The sequence below is a fragment of the Pogona vitticeps genome, chromosome 2 (genome assembly GCF_051106095.1).
Source record: "Pogona vitticeps strain Pit_001003342236 chromosome 2, PviZW2.1, whole genome shotgun sequence".
In the NCBI taxonomy this organism is placed as follows: domain Eukaryota; kingdom Metazoa; phylum Chordata; class Lepidosauria; order Squamata; family Agamidae; genus Pogona; species Pogona vitticeps.
In genome coordinates this window covers 8,973,030-8,995,979 of record NC_135784.1, presented here as the reverse complement: position 1 = coordinate 8,995,979, position 22,950 = coordinate 8,973,030, and the positions used below count along the sequence as shown (strand labels likewise).

Here is a 22,950-nt window from a genome sequence, read left to right as displayed (position 1 = left end):
CTCCTAAGGAAAGGACGGCACTCCAGTTGGGAAGAATTCATCCTGACCTTGTCCCTCACAAAGACAATCAGTGACAAGACAAGGTGTTTGAAGCTCATCTGTGATAGAGTTGCAGCGTGCCAGGGGACACTAATGAGTAGAATTTCCCAGAGAGATGAAGTCACCAAGCAATGAGACAATATTGATAGCAGAATATTATATTAAATCAAGTTTGTTGCAGGATACATACATACAGTTTTGTCCTTATTCAGTCCAATGATAATTCACGGCAATAACAAGAGTTCAGGCATAAATCAGTCCAGCAGTCAGTCTTCTTCTCCAAGTTCTCTCCACGACGTCACATTGCCACAGCACCTTACCTACCATCTGCACCAACCACCATGTGTGTGCTGAGGCTGCTGGCTTTATTCCGAGTTCAGCCAATCCTTGGTTTTCCTTCACAGCTGATACAAATATCTTGTATCATCCCAGCTGTATAAATTGTTACCTTACATTCTTTCTTGACATAGATTCTGACAAAGACTTACAGCATTCATGCTCTTTACAACTGATTTGTATAAAACTGGATTAACAATTCCATTCAGGTCTATATCAAACCTGTCAATCTGTGTATCTCATAAGAAGTCTTTTAATTGTTGCAATGATTCCAGGCAATTCCAAAACTTCTTAATTCTGCACAAGTTCTTTTATTAACATCATTTCTAGGTTCCATGCTTAAATATACTAAGTCAAAATAATAATAATAATAAGAGGAAGTCTTACATGTGTGAGAAAAAAACTGTAGGTACAGATCTTCAAATCCAAAAGTCCTCCAGTTATGCAAAAACTATAGGTTTACTTAAAATACATCCTTGCACCTTGTAAAAAGATGCGAGTATTTAAACTTAGGTTATAGGCAAATTTTAAGACATGTTTGAATCAAAAATACAAGCACATTAAAACACCAGAGCTCATAATCTAGACAGACAGATAATACATCTTCATAACACTTCAAAGTTTCTAACAATACAATGATAAAAAGAAAAAAAACCTTATCATTTTCAATGAAAGACATGCAAAAGTATTTAAACTTTAAAAATAAATGTATACAATGTCAAAAGCATTATTTGGCTCTAAGCAGGTTGTTAACACACAGAGAATTTTCTTCTCAACCAGCAGTATGTAAAATCCATTGCTGGCTGTCACTGCCATATGGTTATCTTTCCTCTTTTCTAAAGAATTTCACCCTGCATCAGTTCCATCATCTGTTGTTGTACTCCATGAAAATAAATCCTGTGTGGTTCTCCATCCCTTTCTAATAACAGTGTTTGTTCTTCCTCAGTCAGCAAAACAACCTCTTCATAAGGCTTGGGTTTCCCAGCCTCTGAGAAGCTCAGATGATGAAAATCAAAGGATTGGGTCAACTCTGACCCAATGCAGTCCAGGGCCTGAAGAGATCAGAGCTTGAAAAACTCAAAGTTTGAACAAATCTCATCAGTACAGAAATGTCTAGTTGTTGATAAAAAATACAGAATATTCATTGGCTGCCTCTTCAAAACACAATTACTATTATTATTTACATGGGCAAAGCCTATTAAAACAAATGACACATTTTGCCTAATTGCTACTTGCTCATCTTTCATCACTTAGCCTTCAAACATCCATCTTTTTTCATTTTACACAAATTCTCTAAAAGCTTCCATTGTACAATATATTATTATTCTCCTTGGTTTAACACAAGTTTCCACATCCGTTTGTTAATTAGCATTATGAATTACATACATCACAAACGGACTTCCAACATTCACTTGTTTTTTCTTTTCTCTCGGTTTCATATTACGTCAGCATTTTCTTGTCTATTCTTTCCAGTGGAAAGTAGCACAAAACTGAATGAGCTACTTATGCGTTCTTATCAGCAGCTTTTTTACCAAAACAAGGGGTTGCAATGTAAACTATATCCCCAGCAGTGATTTTTCTAAAACCTTTCACTTTTAATGCACCTCTGAAGCACCTTTTTAAAAGCAGTGTTATTTTAGGATAAAAAAAACCCGCTTCCCATAAAGATAATTCTTTTTAATAATGCATACAGCTAAAGTTATCTCTCAAGGTTATCTCTCCAACCGAAGCTCAATCCACATTCCGTGAATTTCTAGTTTCTGCCTCATCTGTGTTCTTCGATGAGTGTGAGGAGATAGGAGGAAACTGGAACTTGTCATACAAAGACGGAGTCTGTGTAAGATGAATTTAAAAGCTATGTTCTCATGATATTGTTGTGCAGAGTTGTAAGAGGCCCAGAGAAGATGAAACAGAGCATAATAATAAGCCAGAAAAATGGTTGTTCATGTATGTGACAGATTGATGGTGGATGTTGTGGAATGTGAGAGGTTTGCCTTTTGAAAGAGAAGAGAGGGGAGAAATCACCCAGCTTCCCTAGATGCAAACATGTAGTGAGAGCAAAGATGGTAACTTAGGTTCTAGTTGTTATTTTACTTAGAAATCGTAGACTTCTTTTAATCGTTGTAACAGATGGGTATGTCTAATGCTTACGCCTTTAAGGCTACAACTGTATTCTAATGAAATGACTTTTTTTTTTAATTCTTCAATAGAGGACTGGTCTCTTGAACAGCAGGATTACATCTAAATCTAGTGAGGATCTGAGGTCACTCATTGTTACTGTAATATTGAGAGGTCCTACTTGCTCAGGCTGTTGTCTGGCCAAAGAAGCACTCGATCTATTGCTTTGAAAGTAAGCAAAGTTTTCTTTTAAGGTTGGGCTTGTCCATGGGGCTTCTACTACACACCTCTGAGGCCTAAAGGACCTACCTTAGGCACTAAAGGTGGTAGTTTTGCACCTACAGTGACTCCCTGACCCACAACCCTTATCTCTTTAGGTAGAGGTCATCGTGACAATGATAACTAAGGCTATGGGTCTAATTCAGACTTTCCACATTCAATGTATTGATATGAACAAAGATTATTGCTCCTAATGAGGCTGTTTACATTCTGAGTATTTCTATGCTTTCCCCCCAGTATGAATTTTAAGATGAGACCTAAGGCTACTGCTATGACTGAAGCTCTTTCTACATTCCATGCATTTATAAGGTTTCTCCCCGGTGTGAGTTCTTTGATGTGAACTCAGGGCACTGCTCTGAGTGAAACTCTTTCCACATTCCATGCATGTATATGGTTTCTCCCCAGTGTGAGTTCTTTGATGTTTGGTACATGATCCCCTGTCACTGAAGCTCTTTCCACATTCCATGCATGTATATGGTTTCTCTCCGGTGTGAGTTCTTTGATGTGAACTAAGGGCAGTGCTTTGAAAGAAGCTCTTTCCACATTCCATACATTTATACGGTTTCTCCCCGGTGTGAGTTCTTTGATGTTTAGTACATGATCCCCTGTCGCTGAAGCTCTTTCCGCATTCCATACATTTATAGGGTTTCTCCCCGGTGTGCGTTCTTTGATGTGAACTCAGGGCACAGCTCTGAGTGAAACTCTTTCCACATTCCATGCATTTATGTGGTTTCACCCCAGTGTGAGTTCTTTGATGTGAACTCAGGGCACTGCTCCGACTGAAACTCTTTCCACATTCCATGCATTTATGTGGTTTCTCCCCAGTGTGAGTTCTTTGATGTCTACTCAGTCCACCGCTCTGACTGAAACTCTTTCCACATTCCATGCATTTATGTGGTTTCTCCCCAGTGTGCGTTCTTTGATGTGAACTCAGTCCACAGCTGTGACTGAAACTCTTTCCGCATTCCATACATTTATAGGGTTTCTCCCCGGTGTGCGTTCTTTGATGTGAACTCAGGGCACAGCTCTGAGTGAAACTCTTTCCACATTCCATGCATTTATGTGGTTTCTCCCCAGTGTGAGTTCTTTGATGTGAACTCAGGGTACTGCTCTGACTGAAGCTCTTTCCACATTCCATGCATTTATGTGGTTTCTCCCCAGTGTGAGTTCTTTGATGTGATCTCACGGTACTGCTGCGACTGAAGTTCTTTCCACATTCCATGCATTTATATGGTTTCTCCCCAGTGTGAGTTCTTTGATGTGAACTCAGGGTACTGCTCTGACTGAAACTATTTCCACATTCCATGCATTTATGTGGTTGCTCCCCAGTGTGAATGCTTTGATGTGATCTCAGGGTACTGCTGCGACTGAAGTTCTTTCCACATTCCATGCATTTATATGGTTTCTCCCCAGTGTGAGTTCTTTGATGTCTACTCATGGCACTGCTCTGACTGAAACTCTTTCCACATTCCATGCATTTATATGGTTTCTCCCCAGTGTGAGTTCTTTGATGTCTACTCAGGGCACTGCTATCACCTAAACTCTTTCCACATTCCATGCATTCATTCGGTTTCTCCCCAGTGTGAGTTATTTTATGTCTACTCAGGTGGCTGCTGTGACTGAAGCTTTTTCCACATTCCATGCATTTATATGTTTTCTCCCCAGTATGAGTTCTTTGATGTCTTTTCAGAGTACCGCTGTGAATAAAACTCATTCCACATTCCATGCATTCATACGGTTTCTCCCCAGTGTGAATTCTTTGATGTGAACTCAGATGACCGCTCTTACTGAAGCTCTTTCCACATTCCATGCATTTATATGGTTTCTCCCCAGTGTGAGCTCTTTGATGTCTACTCAGGGCACTGCTGCAACTGAAGCTCCTTCTACATTCCATGCACTCATACGGTTTCTCCCCAGTGTGAGTTCTCTGATGTGAATGCAGTTGGACCTTCTGGCTGAAGTTCTTTCCACATTCCATGCATATATATGGTTTCTCCCCAGTGTGAGTTCTTTGATGCCTTTTCAGAGTACCGCTGTGACTAAAGCTCTTTCCACATTCCATGCATGGATAATTTTTCTGCTCTGTATGAGTTCTTTGATGTCTACTGCAGTGACATGCATTTATTTGGTTTCTCCCTTGCAAGAGTTCTTTCAGGTGACATCTATTCCTGCCCAGTTGGATTTTCAGTTCTCTGATTTTTTTCCTTGTTTATCTATTTCTTCTGAGGTTGCCCCAGGAGTTGCTGGGTGATTCTTCTTTTCTTGTTCATCATCTGGTAGATTAGAAAAAGAAGAGAAACAACCACTTCAGAAATCTGCAGGGATAAGGAGAAATGCATTTGTGCTCTGTCTGAGTAATGGAGGAGGAAGGAAAGACAGGCAAAAATGTGAGGGAGGAGAACCAGGGTGTCTGTGTAGCTGGACCTGACGGCATTCCTTTGGCCTCAAGGTGGGAGGGGCAATTCGCTGAGGAACCTTTGGGGGGGATGAGTCATGAAGGAAGGAACATTTCCACAACCAAAAAAGTACAGTGGTGCCTCGCTTAGTGACGTTAATCAGTTCCGGAAAAATGTCGCTAAGTGATTTAATCGCTAAGCGATTTTTATAAGTCCATAGAAACGCATTAAAACGTGTTTAATGCGTTCCTATCGGCTTAGAAACTAACCTTAAGTGAAATTCCTCCATAGCTGCGGCCATTTTGGGTGCCTCTAAAGTGAGTCAAAAAAGCGGTGGCCATTTTGTTTTTCCGGTGACCATTTTGGAACCGCCGATCAGCTGTTTAAAAAAGTTCGCTTTGCCATGATCGCTTCCCTGCAATCATCGCAAAGCGATTTTTCCCCATAGGGGTCATCACTAAGCAATCGTTCTTGCAATGGCCAAAACCCCATCGCTAAGCGATTTTGTGACTCAACGGAGCAATCGCTAAGCTAGGCACCACTGTACGTCAAAATATATTAACTTTATTTCCTTCTCAATTTTTATTGGTAGAGGCAGATTTGCAGCCTTCCCTTAATTATTAGCATCACATTCTATTCTGAAATGTCTATTTTGATGTGATGTTGTTATCCCATTAAAATGCCTTTTAATGAAAATTGCAGATTTCCTAGCAATTATACAAGTGGGTCACGACTCAAAACAGGATGGGAAACACTGTTCTAGATGCCTCTTAAGGAGAGATCACCATGATCAGCAGCAGTTATAATCAGTGGGGAAAGGACAAAATAAATGGGAATAAATTTGAGATGAAGTTTTAGTAGAATAAGGAGGAAAAATGCTATTACTATATAGACTACGATAAGGAGGAATAAATGTTACTAAAATTAAAAGATTTTAAAAAGCAAAAAGTTCAAAAGTTGAAGTTAGAAATTAAAAACAATTTAAATGATTATAGGAATATCAGCCACCACACTTTGGTCAAAATGTCACGTCTAAAATGAAAACTGGACCGAAGATCAATTTTTAATTCTCTTTTTTTCATCCTCCCAGTGACTGTCGTGAATTTTCCAGAAAATTAGAAAGGATTTTCTCAAAGTTTATTAAAGAGAAAACAAATATTTGAATTAAAGGATTGGTTAGCAAAAATGAACATGGGGGGGAAGGACAGTGTTAGAAAATGAACAGTTAATGTTCTTTTATGTCTACTCAGGTGGCTGCTGTGACTGAAGCTTCAGATTTCTGAAGTGGTTGTTTCTCTTCTTTTTCTAATCTACCAGATGATGAACAAGAGAAGAAGAATCACCCAGCAACAGTTAATGTGGATGAATGTGATGCAGCTCGATTATTGGACTCGGGAACAGGTGAAGAGCAGTGAGTGCTCAATGCAGGGAACTGACAAAGTCTGCAGAGGTTATCCTTCAGTGGGAGAAGAGAAAGGACAGGTCCATGAAAGGGATGGAATGTAGAATTTATGAGATGCTCTTACGGGTAGAGAATCATGAGGCATTTTTGAAAACAGGATAGGAAGCAGAGATGGCCAGGGAAATAGGTACAGAGTTAATAGAATCTTAGAACTGCAGAGCTAGAAGGGAACTCCCAGCCTCTGGCTCCAGAGAGACCTAAACCAAGTCATGTGAGAGGAATAGAAATGAACATTCAATTTATACATTGAAATGGAGAAGGTATCTGACCCCAGCGAAATATGACGAATTCTGAATGCTGCACATTCTGTTGCAGATGGGGTCACATTATCGGTCCTTGCCTCCTGCCGCCAAGAGCAGGGTAAGTTCAGCAAGTTCAGCGGTGGGGGGGGGGAGGAAGCCAGGGCCCCAGATCCTGCCTCTCGTGTCCTTTAAGGAAGAGGTTTGGGAAGCTCGAAACAAAAACCAGCACACACTCAGGAAGACAGCAGTGGATTGGGGGTTATCCTGTTTTACACCAAGGGTCATCTGCATGACTACATGCTTCTTGGGCAAAAGTGTCATGGGTGTGTCTTCGTTGCAAGGAGCTCTCTATAGGGGGGAAAAAAACCAAGCCGCCCTTCTTGGGGGTCCCCATACGCAGGTGCTTTTACACAAATGCCTGAAGCGTCTGAGAAAAGAGGGGGGAACTGGCACATTTGGAGGCTAGATAGAACATGGATACAGCAGCCACCGATTCCACAGTCCCAGGAGGGATAGGGAGGGGGCTTGTGGGAGGCGGGGTGGCCATCTAGGTCAAAGAAGGGGTAGAATCCAGCAGAATGGAGATGGATGGTGGGTCTCAGTCCATCATAGAATCACTGTGGGTTGGATGTGCTATCGTCCTCCAGATCAAAAACCCTTTGGTTTCTGAAGGGCGAACTACCCACAGATGAGGAAACTAGCTAAAAAGAAGTTGAGAGGGAAGGTAAAAAAATCTCTCCAGATGGTATGGAGCCTAATACAACGGTAGTCAAGGCCCAGGGGAAGTGTATCCCAATAAAAAAGGGGAGCTCAATTAAGTCCAAGAAGGTTAAAGAACAGAGTTAAAGAGGTGTTAAAGGGAAGGGGGTCCTTCCATAAATAGAAATGCTTCCCAACTGAGGAAAAAAAACAAACTCTGGCAAAAGACGTAAGCAGATGAGATAGAAGGCCAAAAAAGAATTAATGGAATGTATGGCCAGCAACATAAAGATTAGGCATCCTTCAGTCTCCAGAAACTATGATATCGTGCTCTGTTTGGAGGACTTGGAACAGCGTCTACTGTGGCTGAGGAGGCCAATTCGAGAGTGACAATCCCTTCCACATTGAAGACAAATCCAATCTGTACCCCGTCTAGATCCCTGATTTTGCTGCTTTCGTTACTGCCTCTTTGCCTCGGCCTGCTGGACAAGGGTCTCTTTAAATTGGGAGAGGCCGTGATGCAACGCCTGCCTCCAGGCTGAACACTCAGATGTCAGGGTTTCCCACCTGCTGAGGTCCATTCCTAAGGCCTTCAGATCCCGCTTGCAGATAATATCCTTGTATCATGGTTGTGGTGTTCCTCTGGAGTGATTTCCCTGCACTAATTTTACATACATACAGACCTTTATTGGCATTAAAAAAGTACAATATACTTTAGCCCAGAAATAAAAGTGTAAGATATCATAAGTCCTTTAAAACCAGATTAAAATTGGGGGGGGGGATTAATACAAACATGGTCTATACCTGGGAGATAGTCTCTCTAATTTGGATCGCAGATTGTAAAAAGCAAGCAACATGAGTAGTGACATAATTGTTTTCCCTATGGACTAAAAAGTAAACCTTGGCATTATCAGAAAGATCTTGAGAGTCAGAGAGTAATGGATCAAGAAATCTTGCTCGGGAGCTGCTATAGAAAGGACAGTTGAAAAGAACAAGAGGGACTGTTTTGATGGCTCCTTGGCTGCAAGGGCATCGTCTAAGATTGCGTGGGGTTCTGCGGAATCTTCCAAATAGAACAGCCAACGGTAGTGCGTTAAATCTAGGCAGCATGAATGCTCTTCTTTGGTGAGTAAAAGAAGTAGGAAGCTAGAAGCCAAGAATTCTGGGATAGACCCTAGATGTTGACTAGGAGAATAGGTTTTCCGAGCTGCCTCAGTCAGATGTTGCAGTTGGATGTCTAGCAATCTGCATTTAATTGATTGAAATATTGCCAAGGCAGAGGACAGATAGAATGTGTCCAGAGAAATTCCTAGGGATATGATTTTCTTCTGGATCACAGTCAACCATTTGGATGCATGATGATCCATCAGCATCGAAAAGGTGAGGGAGTTCTGGTCATAGTTAAATAAAAGGTGAAGCCAAAACTTAAAGGTTGAGAACCAGGCACGGGTTTCTAGCAGTAAAGATCCGGTTTCCGTGCATATTGCAGCCTAGGGGACACAATTTGGTAGCCCGAGTATTTTCCTTCGGTAGTGTGATTAAAGGCGTCGATCTATATAGGGGCACCATATAAGAGCTGGGGGCTAGATTTTGTGTTAAAAGCTCTTAGGGCCATTGGGACATATCGGTTCCCTTTCAAATAAAAAAAGGGCAATGGCCAAGGCACTAGTTCTTGCCACTGATACAGCACATTTACGATGGGTTGCCCAGCTACCATTATAGGAAAAATAAATCGCTAGGTATTTGACAGTTTTGACCTGCTCAGTAGAATTTCCCTGTATTGACCATGATGATTGTTTCCAAGATTTAGAGAAAACTAAGATCTTTGTTTTCCCGTAGTTCAGGGTTAACTGATTGGCATTGAGATAAGTCGTAGCTTGTTGTAATAAAGGCCTCAGTCCGATTTGGGAACATGACAGTAAAACTGTGTTGTCCGCATATAATAAGATGGGAACGTGGCAGTGGGCAAGTTTAGGGGCATGTCCGTTGACTGCATGTAAAGCTGGGGCTAAATCATTTAAGAATAGGTTAAAAAGTGCTGGGGCAAGGATACAGCCCTGTTTCACACCCTTACAAACTGGAATTTCCGGAGTTAAATTCCCCTGAAGATTGTACCTGACTTGGCAGCTGGTGCGTGTGTACAGGTTTTTAATCAGGGAGAGCAGTCTGGGGTCCATGTTTATCTTGGCCAGCTTAACCCAAAGCAACTCTCTCGAGATTGAATCAAATGCCACCTTGAGATCTAAAAAGAGAGCAAAGAGTTTGTTTCCAGATTTCCCACTGTATTTAGAGACTAAATGTGATAAAACGACACAGTGGTCGAGGGTGGTCTTGCCACGGCGAAACCCTATTTGTTCTGGGCCTACTATGTTGGATGTTGTGAGCCAGCCTTCCAATTTTGCTAAGAGAAATTTAGCATAAAGCTTGCCGACAACCGATAAAAGGCTAATCGGCCAATAGTTCTCGGGAAATGAAGGATTGCCCTTTTTATAGATAGGGACAATGATACCATTGGTCCATGTCTTGGGCATTATTCCAGTGCTATTTATCGTGGTAAACAGGGCAGCTAGAGGAGGAGCCCACCATTCTGGATGGAACTTCAGTAGTTTTGGGATGACTGCGTCGGGGCCAGGGGCCTTTTGGGAAAAAATGGGACAACTGAAATGTTCTGGAAAACTCTCACAGGGAAAACACTTTTGGAGTGAAGGAAGGATTTCCTACTTAGGAGGAGCTGTGGTATTTTGGGACTGCTAAAGATTAGCAAGGCCCTTGGTGCTTCACTGATGCTATTCAACAGCTCTACTGATTCCAGATCAGCTTGCTTGACTGCTAAAAGGGACTTTAGGTGCCTTGACGCTAAAAATGTGGAGTTCCAGGATGGAATCTGGCCCCTATGGCTGCAGATTGTACAGCCTTGCATGTGTGTAGGCATCCTTCAGTCTCGAGAGACTATGGTATCGCGCTCTGTATGGAGGTCTTGGAACAGTGTCTCGTGTGGCTGAGAGGGCCAATTCGAGAGTGACAATATCTTCCACATTGAAGACAAATCCAATCTGTCCCCTGTCCAGCTCCCTGGTTTTGCTTGTTTCGGGACTGCCTCTTTGCCTCGGTCTGCTCTACAAGTGTCTCTTCAAATTGGGAGAGGCCATGATGCACCGCCTGCCTCCAGGCTGACCGCTCAGACGTCAAGGTTTCCTATCTGTTGAGGTCCATTCCTAAGGCCTTCAGATCCCGCTTGCAGATGTCCTTGTAACGCAGCTGTGGTCTCCCTCGGGGGCGGCTTCCCTGCACTAATTCTCCATACAGGAGATCTTTTGGAATTCGACCATCAGCCATTCTCACGACGTGCCCAAGCCAACGTAGACGGCGCTGTTTCAGTATTGAATACATGCTGAAAATTCCAGCTCGTTCCAGGACTACTCTATTTGGAACTTTGTCCTGCCAGGTGATACCAAAAATGCGTCGGAGACAACACATATGGAAGGTGTTCAGCTTCCTCTCCTGCCGTGCACAAAGCGTCCAGGACTCGCTGCAGTATAGGAGTGTGCTCAGGACACAGGCTCCATAGACCTGGATTTTGGTGTATGCCGTCAACTTCTTATTAAACCATACTCTCTTTGTGAGTCTAGAGAACATGGTAGCTGCTTTCCCAATGCGTTTATCCAGCTCGACATCTAGAGAGACGGTGTCAGAGATGGTTGAGCCAAGGTATACAAAGTCATGAACAACCTCCAGTTCTTGCATGGAGATAGTAATAGAGGGAGGTGAGTCCACGCCCTGGCACATGACTTGTGTTTTCTTCAGGTTGATAGTTAGTCCAAAGTCTTGGCAGGCCTTGCTAAAGAGATTTATGAGTTGTTGGAGGTCTTCAGCAGAGTGGGCAACAATGGCTGCATCGTCAGCAAAGAGGAAGTCCCGCATGCATTTCAGTTGGACTTTGGTCTTCGCTCTCAATCTAGTGAGATTAAAGAGCTTTCCATCTGATCTAGTCCGGAGATAGACGCCTTCTGTTGCAGTTCCAAAGGCCTGCTTCAGCATGACAGCAAAGAAGATCCCAAACAGGGTCGGCGCAAGGACACAGCCTTGTTTTACTCTGCTTCGGATGTCAAAGGGATCTGATGTTGAGCCATCAAAAACTACAGTGCCCTTCATTTCCTCATGAAAGGACCTGATGATATTAAGGAGTTGAGGTGGACATCCAATCTTGGGAAGTATTTTAAAGAGTCCATCCCTGCTAACCAAGTCAAAGGCCTTTGTGAGATCTATGAAGGCCACAAAGAGTGGCTGTTGTTGTTCCCTGCATTTCTCCTGCAACTGTCTGAGGGAAAATACCATTTCGGTGGTGGATCTATTAGCTCGGAATCCGCACTGTGATTCTGGATAGACTCTGTCTGCAAGCACCTGGAGTCTCTTCAGCACAATATGGGCCAGCAGCTTCCCTACAACACTGAGAAGAGAGATACCACGGTAGTTATTGCAGTCGCCCCTGTCGCCTTTGTTCTTATACAATGTGACGATGTTTGCATCGTTCATGTCCTGTGGTACTCCACCTTCTCTCCAGCAAAGACAAAAGACTTCATACAGCTCAGTGATGATGATCTCTTTACAACACTTCAAAACCTCAACGGGGATGTTGTCCTTTCCAGGTGCCTTGCCAGAGGCAAGGGAATCCAAGGCCGCTTTTATTTCTGCTAAAGTTGGTTCACTGTCCAGCTCTTCCAAGACAGGCAGGCACTCAATGTTATTTAATGCCTCTTCCGTTACTACATTCTCTCTAGAATATAGCTCAGAGTAGTGCTGCACCCAGCGTTCCATCTGCTGTGCTCGGTCCTGGATGATCACGCCTGTAGTAGACTTCAAGGGAGCAGATTTCGTCTGTATTGGACCTAAAGCCTGCTTGATACCGTCGTACATTCCCTTGATGTTACCTGTGTCCGCTGCCATCTGTATCTGAGAGCAGAGCTGGAGCCAATAATCGTTGGAACATCTCCTGGCAGTCTGTTGGACTTGGCTACGAGCAGCTCGAAGAGCCTGCAAGTTGTACTCACTAGGACAGGCTTTGTATGCTGCTAGAGCTCTCCTCTTATCCTCGATGGCTGGAATCAGCTCCTCCGAATGGGCTTCGAACCAGTCAGCCGTTTTTTTGGTCTTCTTACCAAATGTGGACAAGGCAGTGTTATAAACAGCGTTCTTGAAGTGTTCCCATCGTTCAGGTGCATTTGCATTAGCCGGGCCTGGAAGGGTTTCCTGAAGCGCCTGGGCAAATTCTTCCACTTTTCTTTGATTGTGGATCTTGTTGATGTCTATATGTGGTCCTCCTTCCTTTTTAGTGTGATACAATCTCTTTGTTCGCAGTTTTATTCTGCTACACACCAGGGAGTGATCAATGTCACAATCAGCACTCTGGTAGCTGCGTGTGATCGTAATACTAGATAGGCTAGAACGTCTAGTGAGGATCAAGTCAAGCTGATGCCAATGCTTCGATCTTGGATGTCTCCAGGAAACTCTGTGTTGAGGCTTTGTATTAAAGAATGTGTTGGTGACACAAAGACCATAATAACAGCAAAACTCCAGCAAGCGTTGGCCATTTTCATTCATCTTCCCAATGGCAAAACAGCCTAGACAGGTGGGCCAAGAGTTGTGATCAGCACCAACTCTAGCGTTGAAGTCTCCGAGAATGAACAGCGGCTCTCTCTCAGGGACTTTTTTGATAGTAGCCGCCAAATCGTCATAGAATTTGTCTTTGGCTTCTGTTGTGGATGACAGTGTTGGTGCATATGCACTGATGAGGGTGACCAGTCCCGCTGATGAGTGGAGCTGCAGAGACAGGATTCTTTCACTCCCTGCAGTAGGTGGAACAATGGATCTCAGCAGAGTATTTCTGACCGCAAAGCCAACACCATATTCCCTGGTCTCGTTCAATGGTTTTCCCTGCCAGAAGAATGAGAAGTTTTTTTTTTGAAAGATCCCATGTCTGGCAATCTTGTCTCTTGCAAGGCAACAATGTCCATCCTCAGCCTACTTAGTTCAATGTCGATGACAGCTGTCTTGCGCACGTTGTCTATTTCCTGCAGGTTGTCAGAAAAGCCAGGGGTCATTGGGTAGCCTTGCATGGCTGTAATATCAAATGCCAAGCAGGATCGGGCCTTGAGTTAAAGGTAGAGCAAGTGGCAGCTTTCTGGGAGAAGTGAGACTGGAGGGGAGACTTTTCCCAATCTGCAATGATCCCTTGTTTCTTGTGCAAGTAGGTTAGATGATCCAGCTTAGTATGCATAGAGGCTAAGTTGTTCCAAATAAGCTTCAAAGATCTTGCTACTAGCAAACAGAGGTGAGCTAACGAGCAATTAGAATATTTGGTGTTGTCGGTCATTCCTGAATTAAACTCAGGGAGGCCTTGTCCTTGGGTTGATCAGCATTAACACAGTTGTTAGTTGATCTACTGGAGTCAGCTGCTTTTTGGAGTGGTGAATTAAAACCATCATTATCATCGTTATTATTGTCAAAATCTCAAAACAGTTATGAATTGGGATCTCGGTGGAATAAAAATATCCTATTTTCGATTGCTTGGGAAATGGAAGTAAGCCATCTGTGTCCCTGGGGCATTTAGAGACCCCCATGATATCTGGGCGTCTTCCTGCAGAGTTCCTTAGCCCTAGATGCAGCCTCAAGGGCAACACTACAAAATCAACAGGTTCGCGAGTTAAAGCAGTTTTTCCAATCCTCGAGTTAATCAGTGTCGAGCAATCTTTTCCTCACATCTTTTCCTGAAGAAAACCATCCAGGAACAAACAAGGGAAGCAGGCAGGGAGGGAAACAGAAGTCCAGAGAATCCAATAAATTACCAGGACAGATAACACCGAGAAGAAACAAATGGCGTGGGGGTAGTTTTCAGATGATAAACGGTTCGTAAATTGAAGATAGGCTATTTAGAACTCCTTTAACTCCTTTAAATTCTCCATGTGAGAAATATTTTGGAATCTGACCATCAGCCATTCTTACAACATGCCCAAGCCAACATAGATATCATTGTTTCAGTAAGGTATACATGCTAAAAATTCCAGCTCGATATAGAACTACTCTGTTTGGAACTTTGTATCTGGCCACTTTACTCAAGAATCCCCACCCCAGTCAGGTCAACCGCAAGGTTAGGGTCCCGCTAAGAGTTCCTGAGCTCCATGAGAAGGTGGGGGGTGAGCAGGATCTCTGGCAAGAGGAAAAGACTCTGCACATGTGCAGAGAGGCCGGGTGGTGGGAGGATTCAGGAGACATGGGTTCAAATTCCCTATCAGCCGGGGGAAACCCCAGCCCATCATCCCTCCCTTGGTGAAAAGAAAAAAGGCTCCACCTCAAGGCTTCTTGGAGGGGGGGAGGAAGTTAATGGCAATAATGAGATTAACAAGGTTTGACTCACAGGGTGTGCCTTTCTCCTCCTTCTCTCCTGTGGGGCTGCCTGGCCTCCTGCCCCCCTCCAGAGAGGAGACAAGGTGGAAATGGGAAAGCAGCTCACAATGAGGCCTAAAGAGAGATGAAAAAAGGGAGGATGATGCCTGAGGAAGAGGGAGAAGGAGGGACAGAAAGAGATCAAGAGGGATCTGAAAGGGGAAACCCTTGAAAGGGGGACCTGGAGATCTTCCAAACCCGGCTGGGGTGGGCTGGGTTGGCCCCGGAGGGAGAAAGTCACTGATCAATTTTGGAGGAATCCTTAAGGTGTTTCGGCTACAACCAGACACAGTGAAAGAGGGCAGATGGCACTACAGGAAAAATTAACAAAGAAACTTCAGATAAAATCCCTTCCATCCCACTTCATTAATCTATTTAGTGAGGAAGGACTAAATATCTATTTCATCAGTAGCAAAGCTAATATTAGCCTCTGAGTCTCTTGCATTTGGGGGTGTTGTGAGTCAGATTGAAATGTGAACATTTTAAGGGCATGTTTCAAAGTTCTTATATCCCACATCTACAATGGACAGAGAGCGGGGTGCGAGGAGGGAATAAGTAACGAGAATGGCTATTGCTTTGTATATGTACTGGACAATTGATTTTTAAAAAATAAATTCAAAACCTGCACTAGATCCCAACTCTCCAGTTGTGTGCAGAAGCAGAACAAAATTGAAAGTAGGGTCATGTTTTTGACTGTGACACAAGAGCTTTGGGCTCCCGACACACATGCTCAGGGCGCTTCTGTTGACCGAGGCATTTCGGTGGGGCAACCATCATCCTTCCCAGTCTCAGCCCAAAAGGCAACGGGATCCTTACCTGGAGAGACTTCGGTCCCAGAAATCTCCAGCAGGAGGTCCTCGCAGAGAGATCTCTAGTGTTGATCCAGAAGATCCCAGTTTTGTGGGAGGCAATATGGGGTCACCTCCTCAAAGGACACTGGAAGTGGGAAAGAGAAAAGACCACCCGGGTTTATCCTCCACCCCTTTCCAGGATGTGAAGAGAGACTTTCCTGCCCTCCGTCCCCCAAACACTCCCAGCTGGGATGGAGGAACTGGACGGCTCCGAGAGCCCTTGCCTGGATTGAACAGGTACGTCATGGGTATGAAGGAATGAATGTGTTGATTTCAGAGATTTCTTTATAGATAGCTTATTTTCATGCTACTACCCTAAGGGGTTTCCAAGAAGGAGTGGCCCTAACCCCCCCAAGACCAACTTTTGCCCCACAAAGAGGCCAAACAGGGCACTGGAAGCAAAACAAAGGGTGAAAAAAAACCTTTCTTTTTTTCAAATTTTTTAAAAAACTTTTTTTAAATGCCCCTCTTCTCCCCCCCAAAAGAAATCCAAAAGGCCCCATGGCTAAGCGTGGGAGGGGGGAAATCCTGTGGTGTGGGGGGGTCACCCGGAGAATCAGTCGGGGGAGGAAGAAAAGGGGGAGGTGCAGGGAAGAAGGAGGGGGAGAGAATGAAGGGGGGAAGAGACCCAGTCACCTCCTCAGTTGACTCAGGTCAAGAGGAGAAAGAACCTCAAGAAGGAATTACCTCAGAGAGGGGAATGGAGACTTCAAGGGGGGAAGACTCTATAGAATTTCAAAAATGGAAATTAGAGAAAGCACGGGAACAGGAATACAGGCTAAGACAGCTAGAAATTCAGGCTAGAGCTGAGGAGAGACAGCGGGATTTAGAGCTAGAAAGGAAAAGATGGCCATGGAGAGAGGGAAAAATTGGAACTGGAGAAGGAAAAGATTGCCCTGGAGAAGGAGGGATGTCATTTGAAATTAAGAGGTTGGAGCTAACAGCTCAGGCTAATAACAATAATAATAATAGCCAGTCTAATTCTGAAGAGAGGCATCTGTCCAAGGTAGACCTTAAGATATTCCCTGTGTTTAGAAAGGGCGATGATCCTGAATCTTTTATGATTATGTTTGAGCGTGCGTGTGAAGATTTTGAAGTGAGGGGATCTGAATGCATGATTGTGAAGAGCTCTCAGATTAGTGGCGGGTTAGCGGATATATACGCCAAAATGCCATTGGACTTAGTGAAAGATTTAGATGAATTTTAAAAGTTGGTTTTTACACGGTATGGCATCAATGCTGAGCATTTGAGACGAAAGTTCAGGGCACTGACGAAAAAACCTGAAGAATCCTACTCTCAATTGGGGGCAAACTTGATCAAATATCTTGATAAGTGGCTCCAACAGGAAGGAGTGGAGACTGTACAAGATATTAAGAATATCATGGGGCTAGAGCAGTTCTATTGACTTCTTCCTGGACAACTGAGGTACCTAGTGAGAGATAAAAAGCCCAAAGACATTCAGGAAGCTGGAGGGGTTGCTGATTTTATTTCACACATTCGAAACCCAAATTTTTCTGAGGTAAAAGTAGGGAGAAAAACCTGGGAGGACAGCAAAAAAGAGCCCAAGGTTTACTTCAAGAACCAGCAGACAAGTGGCGGCCATTTTGTAGGCAGGCCCACAGATCAGAGCCAGCCAAAATACAAGCACTGAGAAGGGAGATAAGACCCTTAGTCCAGAACAGAGAAATTCCCAATCGTGGTTTGGTTGTGGACAGAAAAGTCATTTAATTTCACAATGTGAGAAAGCCAGAGAAGGGGGTCAAAAAGCCAATTTACCCAAGCCTAAGTCAGTGTACTGCGTGCAGCAAAACAAAGTTATCTCAGAGAATGGTGAAACAGTAACTCCTAATACAAATGCAGCTAGGGCAGAGGGTCAGGAGAGACCAGCAGAACACCTGCCTAGAGCTGAAATGGCCCGGCTCTTCCCAGTAGGCCACACAGCCTCCCCCTCTCCCCCCGTGCAAGGATCTGCCCTCGGAGCCCCACCAGGGAGCCCCATGGGGACCAGATCAAGAGGGATCTGAAAGCGGGCAACCAAGGGGAGCCAGGGATTTTCTGAACCCAGCTGGGGTGGGGGAGGGGGTGGGTTGGGCCAGGAGGGAAAAAGTCTCCCCGATCCCTTTCTCTGCCCTTTAGGGGAGGGAAAGGGGGGCAATTCCCCCAGACATCCAATCCCCTCCATCCCTCCTTCTCTCAACCGTGCCTCCCCCTCCCCAGGGGCCAAACCCTGGACCCCCACCTTCATCCACCTACCTCTGGCTCTCTTCTCATTTCCACAAAAAAAAAAAACCTTTAAAAAACCCTTTCCCCATTTCTTGCCCATCAGGGATTCTCCCCCTTCAGTCCCTGTGTTTGATTTTCACAAATCAAAGACAGGGGTCCTCTTCATCATCATCATCTCCAACAGTCTCCTTCAGTCCCTGTTTCAAAGGAAAGGGGATGTCAAAGCCACCCAACTCATTTTCTTGGGAGATGGATATAGCTCAAAGGGGGGGGTCCTGCATCAGCCCCCTCCTACCCAGCTGACCACCACCTTCTCCCCCAACCCTCCTGCTGCCCTTCCTACCCCTTGGCAGCCCCCCTCCTCCTCTTCCTCCCTGCACCTTCTTGGCCCCGTTCCCTCAGGGAGGGGGACGTGCAGCCTTTTCCGAGATTTGTGAAAGAGGGAGGGGCTGGAATTTCCCTCCGGGAGGGGGGCCTTGAGACTTTGGCTGGAAAAGGGAAAAATAGGGGGTAGGGGAAGAGAGCCAAGTTATTTTTCTTTCATTTCCTTTTTTTACACCTGCAGGATTCAGGGCAAAAATGTGTATTTGTGTGTGGGGGGGAGCTTGCCTTGCAAAGGCTTTTGCACAGAGAAGCCCCTCCCTCCCTTCCTTCCTGAAACCCTTTGAGTAGGAGGGGGGAACATAGAGCTACAAAAAAGGAGAGAGGAGCTGGAATATGTTGTTGGACAATAGACTACAGTGAAGGAGAAGAGGGAAAGCAGTTCAAATTTCCCAGCTTTTTCCCCGTGATAGAATCTCAAAACCCCGGCTGCAAGTCAAAGCAAAATTTTGAGAGCGGAATGGAGTAAAAAGGTTATTGAGGTATTTAAAGGGCACTGTGGATCACAAGCTAAACCTAAAGGTTTGAAGCAGTCTTGAATTAAAAGCATATGCAGATGCTGACTGGGCAACTGATCCTGCAGATAAAGGCAGTTTCTGGTTTAGCAGTCTATCTGGGGGAGGCTTGTTGTGATGTGGATGTCTAGGAAACAAACAGGAATTTCCACTAGTGACACAGAAGCAGAAATGTGTTCTTTACATGAGTTAAAGAACGAGTGTGGATCAGTTACTTAAAGATTTAAATGTTAATGTAACTGAGCCTGTGCCTATTTTTATGGATAAGACAGCATGTATCCGTTTATCTGAGAATACAAGTGTACAAGGCAGAAACAACTATAGAACTAGCGTGGATCAAATAGATTTAAAGACCTGATCACACAAACACATATGTACAAAATACTATGATGTAAGACAGCCTGTAAAAGAGGGAAAACTAAAAGTTGGATTTTGCCCTGGTAAAGACCATATTGCCGACCTATTTACAAAACCTCTTCCAGAAAGAAGACATGTAGTTTTGTGAAGTAGAATGGGAATGTTCAAAACTTTATTTAGGAGGGGTGTCGAGATATTTGTAATGGACCCACAGAGATGGGGGCAGCCAGCCAGCCAATCAGCTTGAATGGGTTCAAGGGGGGGTGGGCGGGTGATGGGCCTGACTTCCCTTCTCCCCGGCCGGCTCTTCTCCTCTGTGCTTTTCCGCCTCCCATTCACACCTTTTCCAATCCAGAGCTCACTTCTTGGAAATGTCATTGGATACAGCACAGCATGTTTCTCTCTCTCTCTCTCTGTGTGTGTTTGTGTGTGTGTGAGAGAGAGAAAGAATGGGAGATCAAGAAAATTTGGTTTACAAGCTTTTTATAAGCCACGTGTTAGATGACCGGAATAGCCGCTGATCAATTTTGGAGGAATCCTTAAGGGGTCTTGGCTACAACCAGACACAGTGAAAAGAGGCCAGATGGCACTTCAGGAAAAATTAACAAAGAAACTTTGGGTAAAATCCCTTCCATCCTACTTCATTAATTTATTTAGTGAGCAGGGAGAACCTTTCATAGATATTTATTGGTAGAAAAGCTAATATCAGCCTCTGAGTCTCTTGCATTTGGGGGTGTTGTGAGCCCGACTGAAATGTGAACATTTTAAGGGCATGTTTCAAAGCTCTTATATCCCACGTCTGCAAAGGGACAGAGAGTGGGGTGGGAGGGGGGAGCAAGTAATGAGAAAGGCTATTGCTCCGTTTATGTACTGGACAACTGATTTTTAAAAATAAATTCAAAACCTGCACTGGATCCCAACTCTTCATTCACATGGAGCAGCAGAAGAAAATGCTACTGTCACATTTTTGACTGTGGCACAGGAGCTTTGGGCTCCGGACACATACACTCAGCCTGAAGACGAAACTGGATCCTTACCTGGAGGAACTTTGTTCCCAAAAATCATTTCCAGCAGGAGGTCCTCGTGCAGAGATCTTGAGCCTCGATCTAGACGATCCCACCCTCTGAGTTGGGGGCAATACAGGGCCACCTCCTGAAAGGACACTGGACGCGGGAAGGAGAAAAGGTGACACACGTTTAATCCTCCAACCCTTTCCAGGACGTGCAGAGAGACTTCCTTGCAGAGAGACTTTCTTGCCCTCCGTCCCCCAAACACTCCCGGCTGGGATGGGGGAACCAGGCGGCTCCGAGAGCCCTTGCCCGGATGGAACTGGTACATTGTGGGTATGAAGGAAGGAATGTGTTGATTTCAGGGATTTATAGACAGTTTGTTTTAGTAGAGTGGCCCTAAGGCCCCCCAAGACCAACATTCGCCCCACAAAGAGGGCAAACAGGGCATTAGAAGCAAAATGGCAAAAAAGGGGAAGAAAACTTAACTTTTTAAAAAGGGATGGCTCTCTTCTCCCCCCAAAAAGGAATCTAAAAGTTCCCATGGCCAAGTGTATGGGGAAAATCCCTTGGTGTGGGGTGGGGGGGTCACCTGGAGTTGATCCGGAAAAAAGAGGGAGGGGGGAGGGAAGACGGAGGAGGGGAGAGAAATAAGGGGGGGGAGAGACCCAGTTACAACCTCTCCTTCCCTTTGGAAACCCCCTCAAAAGGAAGGAAGGAAAGCCAAAAAGGAAAACGGGGGTGTCTCTATGCAGGAGGAAAACCCTTCCCCTAGGATGATTTCCTGCATGCACACGCACTCATATCATAGGGAGGATCCTAAGTTTTAAAAGGGAATCCAAAAGGCCTCATGGCGAAGCATAGGGGGAAAATCCCTTGGTTTGGGGGGGGGTGTCACCTGGAGAGTTGGTCCAGAAGAAAAGAGGGAGGGAAGACGGAGGAGGGGAGAGAATTAAGGGGGGGAAGAGATGCAGTTACCACTTCCCCTTCCCTTTGGAACCCCCCCCCCCGAAGGAAGGAAAGCCTAAAAGGAAAAAGGGGGGTCTCTATGCAGGAGGGGACAAAACCACACACACCCCAGGATGATTCCCTGCACAAGCACACGCACGGGGCATGAAGGGGATCCCGGGGAGCTTCCTTGTTCCACCCCCCCCCCGGGGTGAGATCGTGACCCCCCACGGAAGAAAGAAGGGGGAGGAGGAGGAAAAAAGGGGGCTCCTTCTTTCCTTCCATGGGGTCGGGGGAGCGTTGCCTTTGCTGTTCTTTTTCCACCGGGTGGGGAAGAGACCCTCCCTCCCCGCGCGGTCCCTGGGGAGTTGAGGGGGGGGGCCCCTTAAAGTTCATCTTTGGAAATCCCCTCCAACCCACAAACACCCACACAGACAGACTCTCTTCTAATGACCTCGCGCTTCCTCCTTCCGGGTCCTCTGGCGGGAAAGGGGTGAGGAAGACCATAGAGGTGGGAGAGAGAGAGAGAGAGGACGGCAGGCGCCCAGCTTCCGCTTCTGTTCAAGGAGGGAGGGGACCCTCTTGCTCTTTACTACCTCTATGGTCCCTCCCCTTCTCTTCCCCCCCTTGCCTGAACGATAGCAACGGATTGGGTAATAAGACTAATTAGGAGCCCCTCCCCTTTGTCTTCTTGGGGGACCAGAAGGGCAGCAGGCGGGAAGACATAAGAGGGGGCACTTGGGGGGTGGATGGGGGGACCCCAGGTGTTGACCTGAGAACAAGGGTTTTTTTGGGGGGAGAGAAGAGTAGGGGGAGCAGAGCAGGGGAACACACCCCCTACCCGGACCCTCTTCTCCTCCAGGATCCGGGGGAGGCTCTTCCCGGCCCCCCCCTTGGAGGAAGGAACCCTTGGGGGGGTCTCTCCATGTGGGGGGGGAAGGGTCGCTGGCGCCATCGCCTCTGTGGGGTCTCCCCTAAAGGGGGAGGAGGGGGCGCTCAGCTCCTCCCTTGTGGACCCTTTGCCTGGGGTGGGCAAGGAGGGGCAGAAGGGGGGGAGAGCATGGGGGAGGGGCAGGGTTAGGGTCTCTTCTCCCATCCTCCCGAAGCAACGCCCCTCCCCCCCCCGAGGAAGATGAAGAAATGGGGGGGTTTAAGTGAGAGTCCTTCTTTATTTCCTTGCAGGTGGAGCAACCGCGGGGGAGGGGCGGATTGGCTTTGATCCGATTTTTTTCCACTCGAAAAAACTCCCCTCCACACAGGCCAATGTTCATTTTCAGAAATCCCCTCCCCCCCCCCCCCCCCCCCCGAAACCACCAACTCTCTCTTACAGACACACACCTACCAACCGACCTCGCCCAGCTCCTTCCAAGTCCTCTGGCGGGAAATGGGTGAGGAAGACCATAGAGTTGGGGGAGACAGAGAGGAGGACAGGCAGTCAGCTTCCGCTTCCAGTCCCCCTGGGAGAGGCGCTCCTCTTCCTCCTTCCTACCTCTATGGTCCTCCCCCCTCCCGCTTAACGGTTTCCTGAAAGAATAATTAAGAGCCCCCGCCTTTTCGTCTTCTTGGGGAAAGGGGAGCCATCGGGGCACAATAAGTTAAAATATTAAAAGACAAATAAAACAATATATGATTTAAAATACAATGAAAAAGGTTAAAA

General features: G+C 45.5%; 1 protein-coding gene and 1 long non-coding RNA gene across 2 annotated transcripts in view; one reads left to right on the top strand and one right to left on the bottom strand.

Moving 5' to 3' along the window:
• LOC144587444 (uncharacterized) overlaps nucleotides 1-7,786 on the top strand; it is a 75,484-nt gene extending 67,698 nt beyond the window's left edge. The window contains exon 2 of the long non-coding RNA XR_013542602.1: nucleotides 6,486-7,786. This is a non-coding gene — a long non-coding RNA (uncharacterized LOC144587444). The remainder of the gene's footprint in view (nucleotides 1-6,485) is intronic.
• Nucleotides 182-22,733, bottom strand: LOC110070408 (uncharacterized). The gene is made up of 5 exons (XM_072987283.2): nucleotides 22,632-22,733; nucleotides 20,376-20,501; nucleotides 15,828-15,947; nucleotides 14,983-15,086; nucleotides 182-5,045 (listed from the first exon to the last, which is right to left on the bottom strand). Exon 5 carries the CDS (start codon nucleotides 4,832-4,834, stop codon nucleotides 2,993-2,995), a length of 1,842 nt encoding a protein of 613 aa, XP_072843384.2. The 5' UTR covers nucleotides 4,835-5,045; nucleotides 14,983-15,086; nucleotides 15,828-15,947; nucleotides 20,376-20,501; nucleotides 22,632-22,733; the 3' UTR covers nucleotides 182-2,992.
• Nucleotides 22,734-22,950: the final 217 nt, after the last annotated feature.